Source organism: Microcebus murinus, chromosome 2 (genome assembly GCF_040939455.1).
Source record: "Microcebus murinus isolate Inina chromosome 2, M.murinus_Inina_mat1.0, whole genome shotgun sequence".
In the NCBI taxonomy this organism is placed as follows: domain Eukaryota; kingdom Metazoa; phylum Chordata; class Mammalia; order Primates; family Cheirogaleidae; genus Microcebus; species Microcebus murinus.
In genome coordinates, this window is record NC_134105.1 from 61,808,630 (window position 1) to 61,829,010 (window position 20,381).

The 20,381-nt window shown below is 32.9% G+C and overlaps 1 protein-coding gene and 1 non-coding gene across 11 annotated transcripts in view; one reads left to right on the forward strand and one right to left on the reverse strand.

Annotated features, from left to right (window-relative positions):
• DNAJB4 (DnaJ heat shock protein family (Hsp40) member B4) overlaps positions 1 to 19,846 on the forward strand; it is a 42,982-nt gene extending 23,136 nt beyond the window's left edge. For 4 of the 10 annotated variants that reach the window (XM_012787497.3, XM_012787488.3, XM_012787505.3 and 1 more), the window contains exons 2-4: positions 7,842 to 8,083; positions 15,955 to 16,523; positions 17,894 to 19,846. In XM_012787497.3, coding sequence (XP_012642951.1) covers positions 7,873 to 8,083; positions 15,955 to 16,523; positions 17,894 to 18,127 — 1,014 coding nt within the window. In that variant the 5' untranslated portion in view covers positions 7,842 to 7,872 and the 3' untranslated portion in view covers positions 18,128 to 19,846. Of the gene's footprint in view, positions 1 to 7,130; positions 7,671 to 7,795; positions 8,084 to 15,954; positions 16,524 to 17,893 lie in introns of those variants that run through there. The other 6 variants (XM_012787470.3, XM_012787453.3, XM_012787460.3 and 3 more) reach the window with 3 other exon arrangements.
• LOC142869776 (U6 spliceosomal RNA) lies at positions 4,008 to 4,112 on the reverse strand. Its single transcript, XR_012918339.1, has one exon. It is a non-coding gene; the product is annotated as a U6 spliceosomal RNA (small nuclear RNA).
• Positions 19,847 to 20,381: the final 535 nt, after the last annotated feature.

A 20,381-nucleotide genomic window follows, 5' to 3' on the forward strand; every position in this document is an offset into this window, starting at 1 on the left:
TATATAAGTTGGCCAATTAATTTGTTTCTATTTACAGTAGAGATGAGGTCTTGCTCTTGCTCAGGCTGGTCTCGAACTCCTGACCTCGAGCAATCCACCCACTTTGACCTCCCAGAGTTCTAGGATTACAGGCATGAGCCACCGCGCCCAGCCAGTAATATTTTCTTTAAAGCTCTTAAAACTGGCCGAAATTATCCCATTTCTTTATTTAACTTGTTTATTGTTTGTCTTCTCCTACTGGAATATAAATTGAATGAGAGCAAGGATGTTATCTGTCTAGTTGATAACATCTGAAACAGTGTGTGACACCTAGTAAGCACTGAGTAAATATTTACTGAGTGATTGAGTTACTTTATTCATAGGAAAAGTGTACTGTGATAACCATCTTTCTAAACAGTTTATGTAGTACCCATCAAATACCATAAAAATGGGTGGTCAATAGCATTTATAATAGCATTATAATTCCAAATATAATGAGTCCAAAGTACTGCAGTTGCCTAAAGAAGGATATTTATAAATATAAGGAGGAAAAGTAGGATTTTTTAAACAATTTAATTTTAAATAGATGGGGTTTAATCTTGTAACCCAGATGGGATAAGAAATGAAGTTCTTTAAAAATTTCTCTGTTTTTCCACTAAAGATAAAGTTGCTAGACCAGGGTTGGTGAGGAAAAAATAAATTAAAAATTAAAAAGAGGCAAAAAAAGTCTGCACAGCGATTGATAAAATTAATTATCAATACAACATCTGACACCTATCTCATAGGAATAAAGTGGCTACACATGCAAATGCTCACTTCTGAAAAATACCCTCACCTTTAAAAAAAAAAAAAATTAAAAAGAAAAGAAAAGAAAAAAATTTTAAAAGCAACAAAAAAAGATAAAGTTGCATTTGTAACCATTATAAAATTTATATGTATTGTAATTATTATGCTCAAAGTCTGAAGCTTTCCCACAGGAATGAAAATTTGGAGTCTGAGTTCCGAACTTAGGCATAAGCATTTGCTGCACAGAAATCTATGGTAATGATGCCTTAGTGTTTGAAGGTTTTTTAGGAAAGTATAACATGGAGAGGTAAGATGTAGTTCATTATTAAATAGCCAATAGTTAAATTTATTGTAATTACTTAGACAATATCTAAAAATCAGGTCAAATATTAAAATAGACATAGTTTAATCCTCCTTAATTTTATGTTAATATTGGGACAATGTCTATTTAGGTATTGTTAAGAATATCATGGCTCATAATTAGATTGCAGCTATAGAAAATTTCTTTGAAATCCTCTCTTGTTTTGAGTATCAGATGTGTATGCACATATAAAGATTGCATGTGAGAAAGCATATGGAAGTGTTTCATTATATAAACTAAAGTATTATATAAATGCTATTATTATGGGAAAGGCATAGAACTTTTTTTTTTTTTTTTAGCGCTGTGTGAAAAGAGACTAAAATTCAGTGCAATAAAGGTCTGACAAGGGAACTTGGGAAAGGGCATGATCTTGGAGGATGCCTGAGTCCTTCAGAGATGAATCTGGTAGTTACTTTAATGCTTTCTATCAAGTAAAACATACTGAGTAAAAGAAAACTTATTTGTCAATAACCTCCAAGTAGTAGCAAAATAGTTTGTATAACTTAAAATAATGAAAATAACTTATACATGTGTGTCATAATATAAATTTTACTGTTTTCACATGTATTATCTGATTCTCATGATAACCTTTGTGAGCTAGGAATTCAGAGACATTAAACAGTTTACTTTAGCAGACCAGGATGTTTCAGTATAATGAAATTAAAAAACAAAACAAAACAAAACTAAGTTACTTTCCTTTTAAGTGGCAGAGCTGAGATTAGAAACCAAGCATTCAAATTCTTAGGTCTTTATTCTTTAATTTATTCTTTAGACATTTGTATCCCCTTTATGCTAGTCCTCTAACAGGAATTGAAGATTCAGTAATAAATGTTAATAATAGTTTTCCTTAGGCAACTTTCAAGTAATTCAGTAAGACTGAGGTATCTGAGGCATTGACAGAAATTAAGGCTGGAAAGGCTGTGAACTCTTCTGACTCCAAAGTCAAAGATATATATTTTAAGAATATAAATATTGGAACTGAAATACAATGAATGCTACCTATGTGAAGTTTTAATGATTTAAAATGTTAACAGTCAAGATGAATACATAGCAAATATTAACTAGGATATATGGAAGAAGATGGAAAGCTCTGTGTGTGTATATGCTTATAAACAAGGACATTTTGTTATACATATGGTATAGTGATTTTTTCCTATAAAAATTGTTCTATTGCATATGATATTATTGTCATCAAAAGAATAATACTTTCATAGTCTTCACTATGTGCCAGTTGCATTTAAGTGTATCACACATTGATCTCACGTAATCTTCACTGCAACCCTACAAAGTTGGTATTAATGTTAAAGCCATTTGACAAATGAGGAAACTGAGTCACAGAAAGATATAAGTTCAAGGCCATAGAGTTACCAGGATTCTAACCCAGGCAGTCTGGCTCCAGAATCAGTGCTTTTAACCACTGCACTATCAGTATTCGCTGGTGCCAGCGTGGCAGTTTTATAATCACTGTGATCTACTTAGATTTGAGGTTATATATTCAATTATCTAAAGCACTATTAACAGGATATAAAAGAGCCTCAGTTTATTTGCTTATTTTTGGATATGAAGTATTAGGGAATAGAAGTCATAATTTTCTAATATGAATTGCTTATGAGAAATTTCAGGACTAAATGTGATCCATTTAAGAATTAAGTATTGGCAGGAAAAGTTTTCTTTCTTTTCTTTTTTTTTTTTTTTAAGTAATTTTAGTAGAGACGGGGTCTCGCTCTTGCTCAGGCTGGTGTCAAACTCTTGAGCTCAAACCATGCTCCCACCTTGGCCTCCCGGAGTGCTAGGATTCCAAGTGTGGGCCACCGCTCTCTGCCCCAGAAAAAGTTTTCAACAGGTGCATTGGTAAAACATTAGAAGTCATTTGTCCTCAAGCATTTAAGCAGTAATCTGAATTGTATTTATTTATTTATTTTTAAATTATAAATAGAGATGGGACCTCACTCTTGCTCAGGCTGGTCTTGAACTCCTGAGCTCATGCGATCCTCTGACCTCGGCCTACCAGAGTGCTAGGGTTACAGACATGAGCCCCTAGGCCCGGCCAATCAGAATTTTAATAGAAATTTCTTCTGAGACTCTAGAAGGCATCCTATCTTCCTTTGTACTAATTTATTATAACTGAGAAATTATTTGAAAAAGAAGAAAAAAGAAGACTTATCATATATGAATAAAGCCAAAGTAAACGATGAAGATGGCATCAGTGGTATGACTAGTTATATTTTTAATTTTTTTGTGTGGTTAAAATGTTATCTTTAGTTCCCATTCTTATTATCTAAAAATATTAGTTAGGCCGGGCGCTGTGGCTCACGCCTGTAATCCTAGCTCTTGGGAGGCCGAGGCGGGCGGATTGCTCAAGGTCAGGAGTTCAAAACCAGCCTGAGCAAGAGCGAGACCCCGTCTCTACTATAAATCGAAAGAAATTAATTGGCCAACTGATATATATATAAAAAATTAGCCGGGCATGGTGGCGCATGCCTGTAGTCCCAGCTACCCGGGAGGCTGAGGCAGAAGGATCACTCGAGCCCAGGAGTTTGAGGTTGCTGTGAGCTAGGCTGACGCCACGGCACTCACTCTAGCCTGGGCAACAAAGCGAGACTCTGTCTCAAAAAAAAAAATAAATAAATAAAAAAAAAAAAATAAATAAATAAATAAAATAAAATATTAGTTAAACTGTGATCATAAAATAAGGAACTCATACCTCTGTAAAAATAATTTCCCTATATTATTAAAGCATAATATTCCAAATAAGGAAGCTCCATTGAAGTTGTTGAAAACAATGTAAACTTCAGAGTCCAGAGTGCTCACCATTACACTATGGGAAAACAATGTAAATTTCATTAGAATTTTTACTTAATTCTAGCCTATGTCTCCCTAAAATAGAATGACACATTTCCCCGCAATATATTCTTTTTTTTTTTTAGGGGCCATGCTAATCTCTGTATCGTTCCAATTTTAGTATATGTGCTGCTGAAGTGAGCACTCCCCACAAGATATTCTTAAGCACAAAAATGTTGTTGCTACTAACTTGGATAAACAAAGTAATAAACAAATTTATGTTTTCTGATGTGGTTGAAAAAATTAAAAGAATTTCTTTAAAATACATTGTAACTTCCAATCAGTTAGAAATGAACAACCCTATCCCAGCATGAGAACTGCATGTTGTAAATTGTAAATATTTAGAGGAGGAGAAATCTGAGACTCTGTAATTTTCTTTTAATAAAGGGAAGAGAATTATGATTTCATGGAATAATTTCACCAATGTTTGTATAGTAAAGTAAAAATTTAAAAATGCAAACACCAATTTTATATCTTGGTTAAAAAATATTATAGCATTCTTTAATTTTAATTTGAGGAGAAAAATGTATGTCATTTACTAACCTGAACTAGTTTTTGTTCTCTCCAAATCTTCTGTCACACATACACATAACATCAAATAAACAGGGATTTATATGACTTCTAAATAACATTTTTAAATAGACTATTTTCTATGTAGCATTTTTTATTTTATTTTTACTTTTAGAAACACATTTATTAATATTAAATAAACTTTGATTACAGCTCTTCTGTGTTCCATTTTCCCTAAAGGCTGCCAATGTTGTTCCCTTCACATACTCTTCCTACTTTTGTCATGATAATTATTTGCAGGGATGACTATTCTCCACAGAAAAATCCCCACATTCATATCGTATAAACCTGGATGACCAAAATTTAATGTGAAGTGCTTGTATAATGGATTTTCAACCCCTAAGTAGTAGAGGAGACCTCTCAATTTGAAAAAGTGACTGTAAGAGTAAAATGTCTCCAAAGTACTATGTACTTTTAATGATGATCATATTGATCCATTACTCTATTTCATTTGCAGGGGAGAGTAGTTGAGGCAGGCCTGCGAGGAGATTAGCTATTTTTCCCCATGGAGCCAAGTCTTTAAGATAGGGGTCGCCACAGAGGATAAGGAAATTGATAGGAAATAGAGAGAAATAAAAGAATATATAGAGACTAAGGTATAGTTTATAGTTGTATTATAAAGAGATCAGATATAACATAGCAGGGTATTCAGGAGACTGGTTTTAATGATGATCATATTGATCCATTACTCTATTTCATCTATTTTCAATGAGTGTATTTGTATATATAATAATTTTTGTCTTTGAATTATTTTCTAAGGATAAATTTCTGGATGTGGTATTTATAGAGCTTCTAAAATAGTAGTTACTGCTTTTTTTTTTTTTTTGCTTTTTTCTGGAAGTTACTGCTTTTTAATAACTGTTTCAAATATTTGAAAGAATTATTTACAAAGCTTTACAAGGCTACAAGTGTGCAAACTATTTGCTTGTTTTACCAAAACCTAGCCAGAATGTTTTATTATCTAATAGTATTAATCAAAATCATATTTGCTTCCTTATTAACTTGAAATGTCCAAGTTGAGTGAATTCAGGCCTTTCAACTTCTGTGATTCTTGTGTGTGTGTGTGATAGTTGAAGAAATGTGCAAATCCCTATTCATCCTTCTTGATGTCTAGAGAGCCAGATTCTTTCCATCTGTTAATATATAATGCAATTTCTCCAAAGGTGAAAGACCTAGTCTTCAGGTTTTAAAATCATTTAATATGTCAAGTCCTGATAATATTTCTAGCTCTCTGAAAATGATTGAATCAGATAAGTATCTATTTTTTTCTCCCAACATTACCTTCCAGAACAATTTCATGTTTTTCATAGGTAGTAATGTCAGTGTTCCTTTGGTAATAAATATTTAAAGAAATTCCCTTGGAAATTAACTTTATAGTAGGTGATATTTATTATGTTTTTACTTTATTTGATGCTGCTCCTCACACTGGATTCCAACTTGGCAATATGCTTTTTAAAAGAGTTCTTAAGTTGATTTTGGATATTAGCATTTTTCCCTAAGTTTTTTTGGATTTGAAAATATCTTTTGACATTGAGTATTCCTTGGTGGTACTAAAAAAATTGCTAAATAGCTGACAAACCTCTGTAACTCGTAGGTAGGCTAGATAGATGTTATAAATTTCTAATGTCAAGGTGTTTTAAAAGTAGAGAGTTTTGAGGAATAGGAAATCATAGCTGTCAAAGTGCACAAAAATGAACATTCATAAAGAATTGCTGAATCATCATTGCTTGGCATACAGAGTAGGTGTTCCCATTTCTTTAAAGGTTAACATATGATCATCACCTTTCATTACATTCTAAACATATATGTGCATTTTCTTTTCCTCATAAAGGTTTTTTTTTAAATTTACAGATGTAAGATATTTCACTGTAAGATGCATGCAAATCTTTTGACGTTTTCTTATTAATCCATCTTTTCAATATTAGAAATGGGAATATTTTTTAAAAGAAAGGAACCATATCAGAGATAAAAGATGAGTTATATACATTGAAAATATGCCTCCTAAATATCCAAAACATGTTATATGAAAAAAGCAGGCATCAAAAGGGTATATAAATGCTACGATCTAAACTTTGTTAATAAAAAAGCTACAAAACTACAGAAATAACTGTAAATATTCATAGAATAAAGGATTAGAAGTAAATATATACCATTTAACAGAGACTACCTAAAATGGAATGATAGGGAAATTTTTATTTGATTTTTTTCCTATCTTTGACAATGAGTATATATTTATAATTAGGGAAATGTGTTTCTAAAAAAAAATATTTCTCATATTACTTTAAATAGCATATCCAGCTTTTAAGTTGATCTAGTTAAAGTCTTATAAAGAACATGAATATGTACTGTCTGTAACCTGATACTTTTCTACTAGCTTTCCTGCAGCACAAAAATTCTTTAAATAGTGTCCCTGGGAATTGAGGTCTCATTCTGTTTTAGTTGAAGTAACTAAATTCAGATATTAAGCTTTTACAGATAAATATTAGTTTGCTAAAACTATAAACTCTTGTATACTATAAAAAAGAACTAGTTAAAATCATTAGCTAAAATCATATTTAAGTCCTTATTTTAACATAGTGCTTTTCAATTTTATGATAGATATCCTTTTTATAATGTTAAGATGTTATCTTGACTTCCTGGCATTTCTGATTAATAGTCCCCAGGAATTTTGAAAATGATATAAATTTGAAAATTTTAATTTAAATAGCCCATATTTTAGTATTGTATACAGATGAATAACTTGAAATTAAAATACCTAAAATAAATCCAAAGGTACTTTTATTTGTATAATAATTTTAACTTCTTTTAACAGGATGCTTAATGGCTATAATCATTTTTATTGTTTTTTCACCTAGAATAGAGTAAATAAATATGTAGTTATGACATTCTGTGTTGAAATACTGGTTTGTTAATCCACTTGGCCTCTTAAATAGGAAATAAAAATGGTAGAGCCAGAAGGAGAATGAATAGTTAATCGTGGAGGAGGAGGAGAAAACATAGCTCAGTATTTTGACTAGAGGCAGCTGGGAAAGTGACGTCCTGTAGCATTTGCTGTTCTAGAAAGTACAGAGACACGTAGTGAAAATGGGAGGATCTAGAAGGAGGCCGTCTCCTGTGTAGCGTATATTTATCTGTAAGTGAGCTGTTGGTGAACGAATTAAATGCAGAGACGCTGTCTGCTTGTTGCCTTAAGACTGCTAGCTGAATTGCTGATTTGCTTTAACTTTTAAAATACCCAGTTTGGTTTATTTTTCTTAGAATCGGTGTATTGCTAAGACTGGGGACGCTGTTTTCTTTTACAAAGGGAAATCTAAGTTCATTTCAAGGAATTCGAAATGGGGAAAGACTATTATTACATTTTGGGAATTGAAAAAGGAGCTTCAGATGAAGATATTAAAAAGGCTTACCGAAAACAAGCCCTCAAATTTCATCCGGACAAGAACAAATCTCCTCAGGCAGAGGAAAAATTTAAAGAGGTCGCAGAAGCTTATGAAGTATTGAGTGATCCTAAAAAGAGAGAAATATATGATCAGTTTGGAGAGGAAGGTAAGTATCCTGTGTATATCTTTCTGCCTCTTTGGCTCTGTCTCTTTCTCTCCCTCTCCCGATCTTTTTTTTTCTTTCCACCTTCCTTGTTATGCTTAAATTGGATCCTCAGACATATCAAAAGTAGAAAAACAAATAATGGATAAAAACAAGATTTCATCCCTGATCATATGAATGAACATTGGATAGCTATGAATGAAATGTCTTTGTTTTCCTTTTTTAAAAATTTTAGCATTTTGTATTATATATATTGTACCATTAGACTTAAGATATTAACATTTAAAAGAAACCTTAAATTCCCATACTCATTAATGAATTGTGTCAAAAGTCTTATGCAACCTGTTTTGTTTTCTAGTGAATTTCCTGTCAGAACCAATAAAGAGTTTTCAGTCATGTAAAATCTTAAGATTGGCAGTTGAGATTCTGGAAGTTTATATTTTATTTGCAAAAACAAAAAGAAGTTTTTTGCCTTTCTTATGGCAAGGCTAGTTTAGAGGAAACAAGACAGAGTTGTCTCTCTCAGAAGCAGAAGGCGCAGGCATTTAGCTTCTAGTTGTTTTTGGCATTCTGCCTGGGGAGGAAAGAATTTTCGTGATGTCATAAAATACCAGAACAAGTTTTTAGCTTAATTGTAAACAGTAATTGTGTGCCAAGAAAATGAGATCCCAGAAATATAATTTTTGACCTAAAATGGCCACCTAATTAGAGTAATCATTGATTTACTTTTAGGTAATATTATTTCTTTTGAGATTTTACTGTCTTGGTACAGACCAAAGCCTGACAACTTCCCCTTCCTTTCCCTGTCATACTTTTGTTTCTTGCATTGGGAGATCAGAAACTAATGAACAAAGTAAATGGGGGTAATTTAAGATTATCCTTTTATCATTCTGGATTTTAAGTCAGGTCTGTCCATTACCTCCACATAGATGTGGCTATAGAGTAAGACTTTTAAATTTCTAATTAATAATAACAAAAAAAGCTTTCGTTTTTACAGGTTCTGGGATTTTCAACTTTAAAAATCAAGACTAAGTTGTTTTATTATTAGTTTTTCTCCCAAAATACTATCTTTTAAATCATTATAGCTATGAAAACTTTTTTGTTATCCCTTTGCTTCCTTTATGGCATTTAACATCAAATTTTTCTAATTAGAAATATATCCTTTAAATATAGTTAAGCAGTGACTGCTCATTTTGAATTAAACAAATTAAATGTAGATAAGCATGGTGACTATATGTAGAGGATTTTTTTTTCCCCTTGTTTTTCTTTTTTGGTCTGTGAGCTGCCAAAAATTGAAGTTTATGCTGCTGGTTTTGGTATGGTGAGAACCTGCAGTATCAGGTTCTTACAGAGTAGATATTGAAAAATATATGGGCAAATAATGGGCAATTCAATCCTGCATGTTTTCTATGGCTTTACTACTCAAAATAGCATGATTTGGTTCATCTCAAAAAGCTAAGCAGAATTCTGAGATACTACCAATAATAAATATACTACTCTTCTGAAAAACTGACTTTGTAATTTTGTAAAGAAATCCATAAACATGGAAGAATATTATAAATTCCCATGAAAAAGCAGATATCCATGGCTTTAAATCTAAGATATTTGCCCACATCGCACCGATAGCTCAAGTTTGTTTTTGGCTAAGCTATTGGATTCATGATTTGTTAAAGGATATTTGTCTTCAGAATTTGAAAGTCACCAAATGATACATTTTTCTTGATTTAACATTACCTCTTAATAGTGCTTTTCTTGAGTAATTTTTCTTATTTGATTTTTGTTCACTCATTACCAGTGAGTGAATTTTTAAAAAACTAAATTATCATCTATATATACCCTGAATCTTTTTTTGTTCTTGACTCAGATAATTGACATAAACAATAGGAGGAAAGTGTTAGGAGAAAGTAAGTTTTTTAAAACATTGAACTATATTATTTAGAAATATCATTCTCAGGCCGGGTGCGGTGGCTCACGCCTGTAATCCTAGCACTCTGGGAGGCCTAGGCGGGCGGATTGCTCAAGGTCGGGAGTTAGAAACCAGCCTGAGCGAGACCCCGTCTCTACTAAAAATAGAAAGAAATTAATTGACCAACTAAAAGTATATATACAAAAAATTAGCCGGGCATGGTGGTGCATGCCTGTAGTCCCAGCTACTTGGGAGGCTGAGGCAGGAGGATCGCTTGAGCCCAGGAGTTTGATGTTGCTGTGAGCTAGGCTGATACCATGGCACTCACTCTAGCCAGGGCAACAAAAGTGAGACTCTGTCTCAAAAAAAAAAAAAAAGAAAAAAGAAATATCATTCTCTAGTTGTAGGTTACTTGAAAATAAAGTTGAATGAATGTTATTGTTATTTTAGAGAGACATGGTTTCTCTCTGTTGCCCAGGCAAGAGTGCAGTGGCACGATCATGGCTCACTGCAGCCTCCACCTCCTGGGCTCAAAGGGATCTTCCTGCCTCAGCCTCCCGAGTAGCTAGGAGTACAGGTGCCTGCCACTATGCCTGGCTAAGTTTTTAATTTTTTTGTAGAGACAGGGTCTGACTATCTTGCCCAGGCTGATCTTGAACTCCTGGCCTCAAGCAATACTCACGCCTCAGCCTCCCAAAATGCTGGGATTACAGGAGTGAGCCACCATGCCTGGCCCTATTTGAATTATTTTTTAGAATTATTCTTCCTTCAAAGAGAATTATTATATTTATTTACCTTTATTAAGAATATCTCATTAATTCTTTTAAAAATCCCCTTTTGATACACTGAGAAAATGAAAACATTTTTTCTCTTTGCCTTTCATTGATCTTTGTACCTGCAGTCCTGGTTCCATAAGTTTCTCCAGTAGTACCAAAACAATGAATTTAGGACTGTGGAAACACTACTAATATACCTGATATCCTTTCTACCCCCTCCCCCTAATTATTATACTCTTGAGACTTTAAGCTGGGACAGTGGGAATAAGGAACCATGAACTGAGAAGTGTATGAGTTGGATATGGTAAATTTATTTATTTAGGAATAAGAGAACCAGTGATCTAGTTTATTTGTATTCTAAAAATTTCTAATATCTACCATTTAAAAATGCTTTGTTTGAAAAACACTTGATAGTGGGTGAAGTGGTACACGCCTGTAGTCCCAGCTACTTAGGGAGGCTGAGGCAGGAGGATTGCTTGAGCCCAGGACTTTGAGTTCACCCTGAGCAACACAGTGAGACACTGTCTCTCAAAAAATAAGAAAAAGAAGAAGAAAAAAAAAACAGTTGGATAAAAATAGAGATGTCTTAAATTTACCATATGACCTAGCAATTCTAGGAATGTATAAAAGAGAAAAGAAAACATATGCCCACACAAAGACACATACTTGTGTGCTCATAGCAGCATTATTTATAATGGTCCAAAACTGGAAACAATCTAAAAATACTACTAATTAGTGATTGATAAACAAAATGTGGTACATACATTCAATGGGGAACTATTTAGCTATTAAAATGACCAATTTAATGAAACATACTACAACATGGATGAACCTCAAAAACTGCTAAATGAAAGAAGCCAGATGTAAAAGACTTCATATCGTATGATTCCATTTGTATGAAATGTCTGAGAAAGGCAAATTTATAGAAAAAGCAGATCTTTCTTGCCTAAGGCTGGAGGTAGGAGCAGAAAGAGATTAGTTACAGATAGGAACTGGAGAACTCTTTGGAAAGATGGAAATGTTCTACAACTAGATTGTGGTGATGGTAGCACAACTCTATAAATTTACTAAAATCAGAATTATATATTTATAATGGTTTAATTTTATAATATGTAGGCTATTTTTAAAAATAAATTTCCTCCATAGTTGAATAATTTGAAAACAAAAAACAGAACTATAGAAATTTAAAGTTGGATTTTGAAACACTCTTTCCCCAAAAGTTTTAGGCTTAGTTCTGAATGGTTTAGTGGATGTCAACAGAAGTTTGTATTAAAAGATTTTTAAAAAGATTTTTAATAACACATCTTATTTATTCTGATTCTCTAACATTTTCTTTGTTTATGCCTTCCTTATTTTGTTTATTGCTTGTAGTTTACTCAGTAGCTTCAAATGCTAAAGGTAGTGTTTATATGATAAAACTTGTGTTTAGTATATTGATCTTGTTACTAATTTGCTTTTTCTTTTCTATAACTTATATATTTAATCACCTGGACCTCTTTTATTTACTATGTGTTCTAAAAATATGTAAGTAAATTGGATTTTTGTGAATTAAAACTGTTTAAAGTATCTCATTATTTTATAACTCTCTGAAGTCTTGCTATAAATTTACATTTTACATATTAGATCTCCTTAAAGTAAGAGTTATTAAAGTACTGTCATTTTTTTCTTTGAAATCCTACTTCTCCAGAGTTTCTTCTTTTGATGAACTTTAATCAACTTAACTAACCACTGGAAAAAGTCATTGTTATATATAGCATTCCAAACACATATTTGGTTTGGGGCTGCAAATTGGCCTGTTAGTTGGTTTTAAAACAATAACAGTTCTGCTAAAACATAGACAATTGTTGATTCTATAGTACATTTCTTGATTACACAGAGTGTCTAGAAAATGTTTTGGATAGCAGAGGGAATCCAATTAATATTAAAAATTTCCATTAGCCATCAAAATGTATGTAATTAAGAATTGGCTATGTCGTTGATGATATGCCTGTTATAATGTAAATGCTAGGCAATGCAAGTGATACTTGGACAATAATTTATGTTTTAGTATATTGGCATGAATTTTGGTAGGATTTTCTCAGTTATTAGAGTAACATCATTCTTTATCTCAGCTACATAGTTGACTGTTTATAGTGTCTAGGAAAACTTCAGAGCTGCATTGGAAGCTTTTTGTTAGCTTTGATAAATACTTTAGACTGTGTAAATCTTCTCAGGGACTTTGTAATTCTGACTGAGTTACTATTTTTGGCAGAGGAGGGGAAGGGGTCTTAGGGAAAAGCCAAACCCATGATGTAATAACTTACAATGTTATTCTTTCTTTTCATGAATTCATTATGAGTCCAAAGCACTTTGATTTTGTCTTGTAGAGGGTTAGATTGGGCAAGCTAATTTACCCAATTTACTTAACTCTGTGGTAAATTATTATATTTTATTAAATCTGTGGGATGAAGGATAAAATGATTTAAGCATTGGTTTAGTAACCTTGATCATGATCTTGAAGTTGTATACATACTCTACCATTTAAAAAAATCTGTCATTAGCTTTTTAACATTGGGAGTTATAATTGTACTACTAAAATTTACAAAAGAAAGATTTGGATGAGCTGCATATTAAAAGTTCTTGTCCTGCTTCTACTTGTCATTTAGTTTCTACAGGGAATTTCCCTGCCATTTAAATATATCATTCATTATATATTTTGACAATTTTTAGTTTATTAGGTTTCTCTTGGTCTCTCCAGATTTCTATGCATGGATAAAGGTAAAAATTTAGACATCAGTTGAGACTCTGTTAGATGTAGAATACGTGTTAATATATGTATTTTAATGAAAGAAGCCAAATGTAGAATAAAACATGCAAAACTAAGTCTCTTTGAAAGCATGCTGAGTTTTTCCAGTGGCATTTTACATGACTAAATCTTTCATATCTGAGTATGTGTGTTTACATTTTATATTGCTTTTGCCTCTGCCCTCTTCTCTATACTGATACTCAAAACACCTTTCTAGTTTCGATTTAGGAAGATTTGAAGAATTAGTTCATTCCCTTCATTCAATAAACATGAATGCCCACCATTTCCAACCCCATATGCATGAACAGTGCAAAATGAATAAAATATATTTCCTGCCCTCAAATTACTGTTTAAAGATATTAGAATCTGCCAGGCACAGTGGCTCACGCCTGTAATCCTAGCACTCAGGAGGATCGCTCAAGGTCAGGAGTTAGAAACCAGCCTGAGCAAGAGCAAGACCCTGTCTCTACTAAAAATAGAAACAAATTAATTGGCCAACTAAAATATATAGAAAAAAATTAATGGGGTATGGTGGCACATGCCTATAGTCCCAGCTACTCAGGAGGCTGAGGCAGCAGGATTGCTTGAGCCCAGGAGTTTGAGGTTGCTGTGAGCTAGGCTGACGCCACGGCACTCTAGCCCAGGCAAGAGAGTGAGACTCTGTCAAAAAAAAAAAGATGGGAGGGGGGCGGGTATATACATACATAATGAGTGAGATGTGCACCATCTGGGGAATGGTCATGATGGAGACTCAGACTTTTGGGGGGAGGGGGGGAAATGGGCATTTATTGAAACCTTAAAATCTGTACCCCCATAATATGCTGAAATAAAAAAAAAAAATCCCATACTTAGAGAATGATGCTGATGTTTCCATATAGTTTGATAGAGACAAGTCAAAAATCTTTTTTCTCTTTTTTTCTGTCCTAGTTATTCTTTTAGAGACATATATTGGTAGGTCTTCAGGCTTAATTTAATTTAATATAATAATAAAAAAAAGATATTAGAATCTCTCTGTTTAATCTCTTGAATTCTTCATGGTTTTACAACTTTTAGATTGTTTTACTGCTTGTTTCCTTGGTTATGAATTTTTTTAAGGCTCACTCAGAAACTGCTAATACTATAACGGTCGAAATCCTTGTCAGTATTAACTGCTTAAAACATCACTATACTCTTGTTTTGTGGGTTTCAGCAGAATCTTTTTGACACAGTGGAAAATGCTTTTTCAAATATGTACTCTTTTGTGAGCTGAATATTACCTAGTTGAACCTTTGAGCAAAGGGCCAGAAGGTCACTATATTGCTGCCTGAAGTGGGTTGTTCACAACAGACAGAAATAACCAGTCCAAAGGGCCATATGTGTCAAGAAGGTTTTCTGCTCTTGATTTAAGTCTTCTTTTTACATGCTTTGAAATTAATGCTATGATGGGCCGGATATGGTGGCTCACACCTGTAATCCTAGCACTGTGGGAGGGAGGCCGAGGCGGGAGAATCACTCAAGGTCAGGAGTTCAAAACCAGCCTGAGCAAGAATGAGACCTCGTCTCTACTAAAAATAGAAACAAATTAATTGGCCAACTGAAATATATAGAACAAAATTAATGGGGCATGGTGGCGCATGCCTGTAGTCCCAGTTACTCGGTAGGCTGAAGCAGAAGGATCACTTAAGCCCAGGAGTTTGAGGTTGCTGTGAGCTAGGCTGACGCCACGGCACTGTAGCCTGGGCAACAGAGTGAGACTCTGTCTCAAAAAAAAAAACACAACAAATTAATGCTATGATATGGTATGCTTATATAAAAACAACTTTGATATCTAGGATAGGAATAACAATTTTAGTGTCTACAAAAATATTTTTCATAGGGTATCCTCATTATTAGAATTTTTTCCCTCTCTGCCACAGTGTTTTATTTTAATTCTTAAACAGTAAAAGATGACCCTCCAAAAAAGCTATTAATAGTTACAATGAATATACAAATACAAATACAATGAATATTGTATTTTACATTAAATTGTTTGTACTTCTTGATTATAATGGTACTTAAAGATTTAGATTCTGCATTTTACATTGATTACTGAAGACCTTTTTAACTGACATCTTTTAAAAAACTTAAATTTACATACTTTAGTATGCCATACTAGTAGTTTATGAGATAAGATGTTCACAGTTTTATTTTTTTCTTATTTACCTGTGGAACAAAGATTCAGGAATAAATTATTAAAAATGGGGATTTGGAAGAAGAGTTTGAAAGCTAAAAATTTATAGCTGTTCTGTATTTAATGATAATGGTATGTCTGGCCAATATTAATAAATTATAGCCTAAGTGGCCAAAGTTTATTAGCAATACAGTTTTTGAAAGCTTAACTTCTGAGAGTTGCAAGCTTTTTTCTAATCATTCATGTCTCTTCACTTAGGGTTGAAAGGAGGAGCAGGAGGTACTGATGGACAAGGGGGTACCTTCCGGTACACCTTCCATGGTGATCCTCATGCCACATTTGCAGCATTCTTCGGAGGGTCCAACCCCTTTGAAATTTTCTTTGGAAGACGGATGGCTGGTGGTAGAGATACTGAAGAAATGGAAATAGATGGAGATCCTTTTAGTGCCTTTGGATTCAGCATGAATGGATATCCAAGAGACAGGAATTCTGTGGGGCCATCCCGACTCAAACAAGATCCTCCAGTTATTCATGAACTTAGAGTGTCACTTGAAGAAATATTTAGTGGTTGTACCAAACGTATGAAGATTTCCCGAAAAAGGCTAAACTCTGATGGAAGGAGCTATAGATCTGAGGACAAAATTCTTACCATTGAGATTAAGAAAGGGTGGAAAGAAGGCACCAAAATTACCTTTCCAAGGGAAGGAGATGAAACACCAAATAGTATTCCAGCAGACATTGTTTTTATCATTAAAGACAAAGATCACCCCAAATTTAAAAGGGATGGATCAAATATAATTTATACTGCTAAAGTTAGTTTACGAGAGGTAAGTTAGCAGGATCTGGGATTCTGAGACCAAACAGAATCATGCAGCTGATTTTAGGGAATGTATCTAAGTAATAGCTAACATTTATTCAACCTTACTATACATTTTTAAAAATTCTCATAATAACCTTCTGAAGTAGTACAACTATTTTATTATACCACTTTTATGGATAAGTTTATATTTTCTAAGTTTAGTTACTTACACTGATAACTTAAATGTCAATTTTAAGTGCTACCTGGATTATGTCCTTTGCGACTGTTTTTACACCATTTTTACACGTGTAGTTTATGAGATCTGTAGTGATAATCTCATCACATTCGTCCACGTGTAAGATTTATGCTAAAGTTGTTCATTTGGAAGTATTAAAAGACAGTAATTCATAATTTATTATAAATAACAAATTTTTACAAATTCACAAATTATACTGATACTGCTTTACTATACTTCTTATTTGAGTTCTTATTTGTACTATTTCTCAAATTGGATTGTAACCCTCATAGGTCCCTGCTTAAAATTCTTAAATGGCTCTATCTACACAGCATCTATGGAAAAGTCCAAACTCTTTAGCTTAAAATAAAAGATCACTTAAAATCTGATTTCTAGTCATAAATGTAGATACATTTCCCTAAGTTTGCTCTCTTATTATCTTGTATACTTCTGTGTCATTATTTGAGCCCCTACTCTATAGAGCACTGTTGTTTCTAACCCTGTCCCAATACCTGGTCTAGTGTTTAGCTCGGGTATCCTCTACTCCCAGAAGCTAAGGGGTTAAGTTTGGTGCCCTTTCTTTCACAAAAGACCTCTGTGCCAACACTATACTGTATTATAATTGCTAATTTGCTTATATGGTTCTGTGAGTTCCTTGTGCATACCTTGAGATGAAGTCTGTGTTCCTGGTCCCTTCAAGGCTCATCATCTACCAGAAATGTGTGGCATACAATAGACACTCAGTAAATATTTATTGACTAAAACAAATGTATTTCTTGTCCTATTTTCTGAAGTAGGTAGTTTCTCTTATCCTGTTCTTTCCAGTCCTGAGTTTCTCCCTCTTCTCCCATTCCAATTCCTGTATCTTGAATGTTACAACAACAGCTTCAAACATCCATTTCATTCCAAAGCAGTGTGGAAGACATACTTTACTTCTCTTTTTCTTTTTCTTTCCCTTTCCTTCTACTTTTCTTCTTTTGTAATATATCTGATTATTCATGTCCTAAAGGAATTTTCTAATGGGGAAAAAATTCTATAACTATGGTTGTCTTAGAGGTTAAAATTTTGCCTTAGTGGTATGATCCTTTATCACCTGGTAATATTTTTGCTTTGATCTTTAAGTTTTGAAATATGTTAATTTTATTGTATTTGGTCCATTGTAGGCATTGTGTGGCTGCTCAATTACTGTGCCAACAATGGATGGAAGAAACATACCCATGTCAATAAATGATATTGTGAAACCTGGAATGAGGAGAAGAATTATTGGATATGGGCTGCCGTTTCCAAAAAATCCTGAGCAACGCGGTGACCTTCTAATAGAATTCGAGGTGTCCTTCCCAGATACTATATCCTCATCATCCAAAGAAATACTTAGGAAACATCTTCCTGCCTCATAGAATGAAGAACTTTGTTACCCATATTTTGATAAGGCACTGAAAATATAAAAGGACTGGCAGTTTACTGATGTAGATGTGAATTCTGTATAAAGATGTGTAAATTCTTTTAAGGGTTCATTAAATTGCATGAATAGAGACGGGTCAAATAAATAGGCAAAAGGGATTTTTACAGTTAGAGATGAAGAGAAAACCATTCACTGTATTTTATTTCACTCCTCCCAAATCAGAAATTTTTAGTAATTTGCTTATTTGTAAAAGTTGTTTTTGTGAAGTCAGTGGATATATTTCTAATAAAGTACTGGACTGTCCAGGTACTTTATTTCTTATATCTTTAGATGATCAGTATGAAAGGTTCTCATTTATAATGGAAATTAAAATTCTTAACTAAAGTATACATGTAATATGTATTTCTAGAAGAGAATAAAAACCCAAGTCATTTGGAAATATAGTTTTTATATTTAAATCATCTTCTGAAATGCTGCTATAGGGCTGACACCAGTAAAAGAATATCCTGATGCATATGTTTCACCATTTTAATTTTTAAAGTATGCTGTAGCATTTCTTAATAACATAGTTGTAATATTCTTAGGGCAGACTTTTTCTTCATAAAAAGAAAATTAATAGCAGTTTATCTCCTGTGGAAATCCCAATTGCCTGAATTACTGATATTTTAGATATAGACTTTTTAAATGCCATATGTAATTTTATGCAAGTTGACTATATATGTTGGACTTAATAAGTTATAGGCTCATTTTGTTGTCTGCTAGTTTAAAATTATTTGTTTAATAATAAATATGTTTTTAGAGGAAATACTGTTACTTGGAATTAATTTTCCAATTATACAGTCTTCTATAACTTACTCATAATATGCTATATGTACCTTATGCAATTTCCCTAAAAAGAATAAACTATCACTACACTATGGTGTTAAACCAAAATATGGGGAAAATAAACACTAACTGCTGCTTATGGATAATGTTGCTACTAGTTATGCATATAAATATTTTACTTTTTCATATGTATAGATTGCATTTCTTAGGTGTTTTAATTTTTAAAATATATTTATGTTTAAAAATTATTTTGTTTCCTGTTTTATAACTATAGTAAGAATGATATTTTAAAACAAAGTTTTTGGTTAAGTTATTTTCAGGATGATTCATATACACACACACAGGTATACTGGGTCCTATCACCTTTTAGCAGAATATGAAATCTTCTTTTAGAAATTCAATATAAATATATTGTAATAGCCATATACTTTATAGCTTTGAAATATAATTTACATGCCATAGTTTACCCTTTTAAAGTACAATTCAGTGGTTTTAATATATTCACAGAGTTGTGCAATCATCACCACTTTCCAATTCCAGAATATTTTCATCACCCCAAAAAGAAACCTTATATCCATTAGCACGCACTTCCCATTCCTCTTATCCTCCAGCCCCTGACAAACACTAATCTCTGTTTTGTCGGTATGCATTTGTCTATTCTGTACATTTCATATAAATGGAATCAAACAATAGGTGGCCATTTGGGGTCTGGCTTCTTTCATTTAGCATGATATTTTCAAGGTACATCCATGTTGTATCATGTATCAGTACTTATTCTTTTTTATGGCAAATTGTATGGATATACCACATTTTGTTTACCCTTTCATTAGTTTATAGGTATTTGGGTTACTTCTACTTTTTGCCTATTATAAATATTGCTGCTATGAACGTTTGTGTGCAAGTTTTTGTGTGTACATAATTTTTCAATTCTCTTGGTTATGTACCTATGAGTAGAATCTCTGAGAATAACCACATACTTTAGTGGCAAATGGAAAATGCTTGAAAGAATACCAGAGAATTCAGATAATCATACTTATAATTCTATCTAATTCATAAATGGTTCTTTTATAATTTTACTTCTTTGAATGACAGTTAAAACTCCCTCTGGAAGTGTGAACATCATGGAAATTTTCTCATAAGTCTAAAGAGCTGGAGCTGAAAAGCATCAGTCAGAGTGGTGCCTGATAGTTTCTATTTTAAACCCATTATTATTTATTGCAATTTTCTTGATTAAGCATTTTCTCCCAGGTAAAACAAAGGATTTAGAGATTAGATGCATGGATGATCTTTGGATTGAAATGTGGTTTTTTTGTTTTGTTTTGTTTTGAGACAGAGTCTCACTCTGTTGCTCTGCTAGAGCGCTGTGGCATCAGCCTAGCTCACAGCAACCTCAAACTCCTGGGCTCAAGCGATCCTTCTGCCTA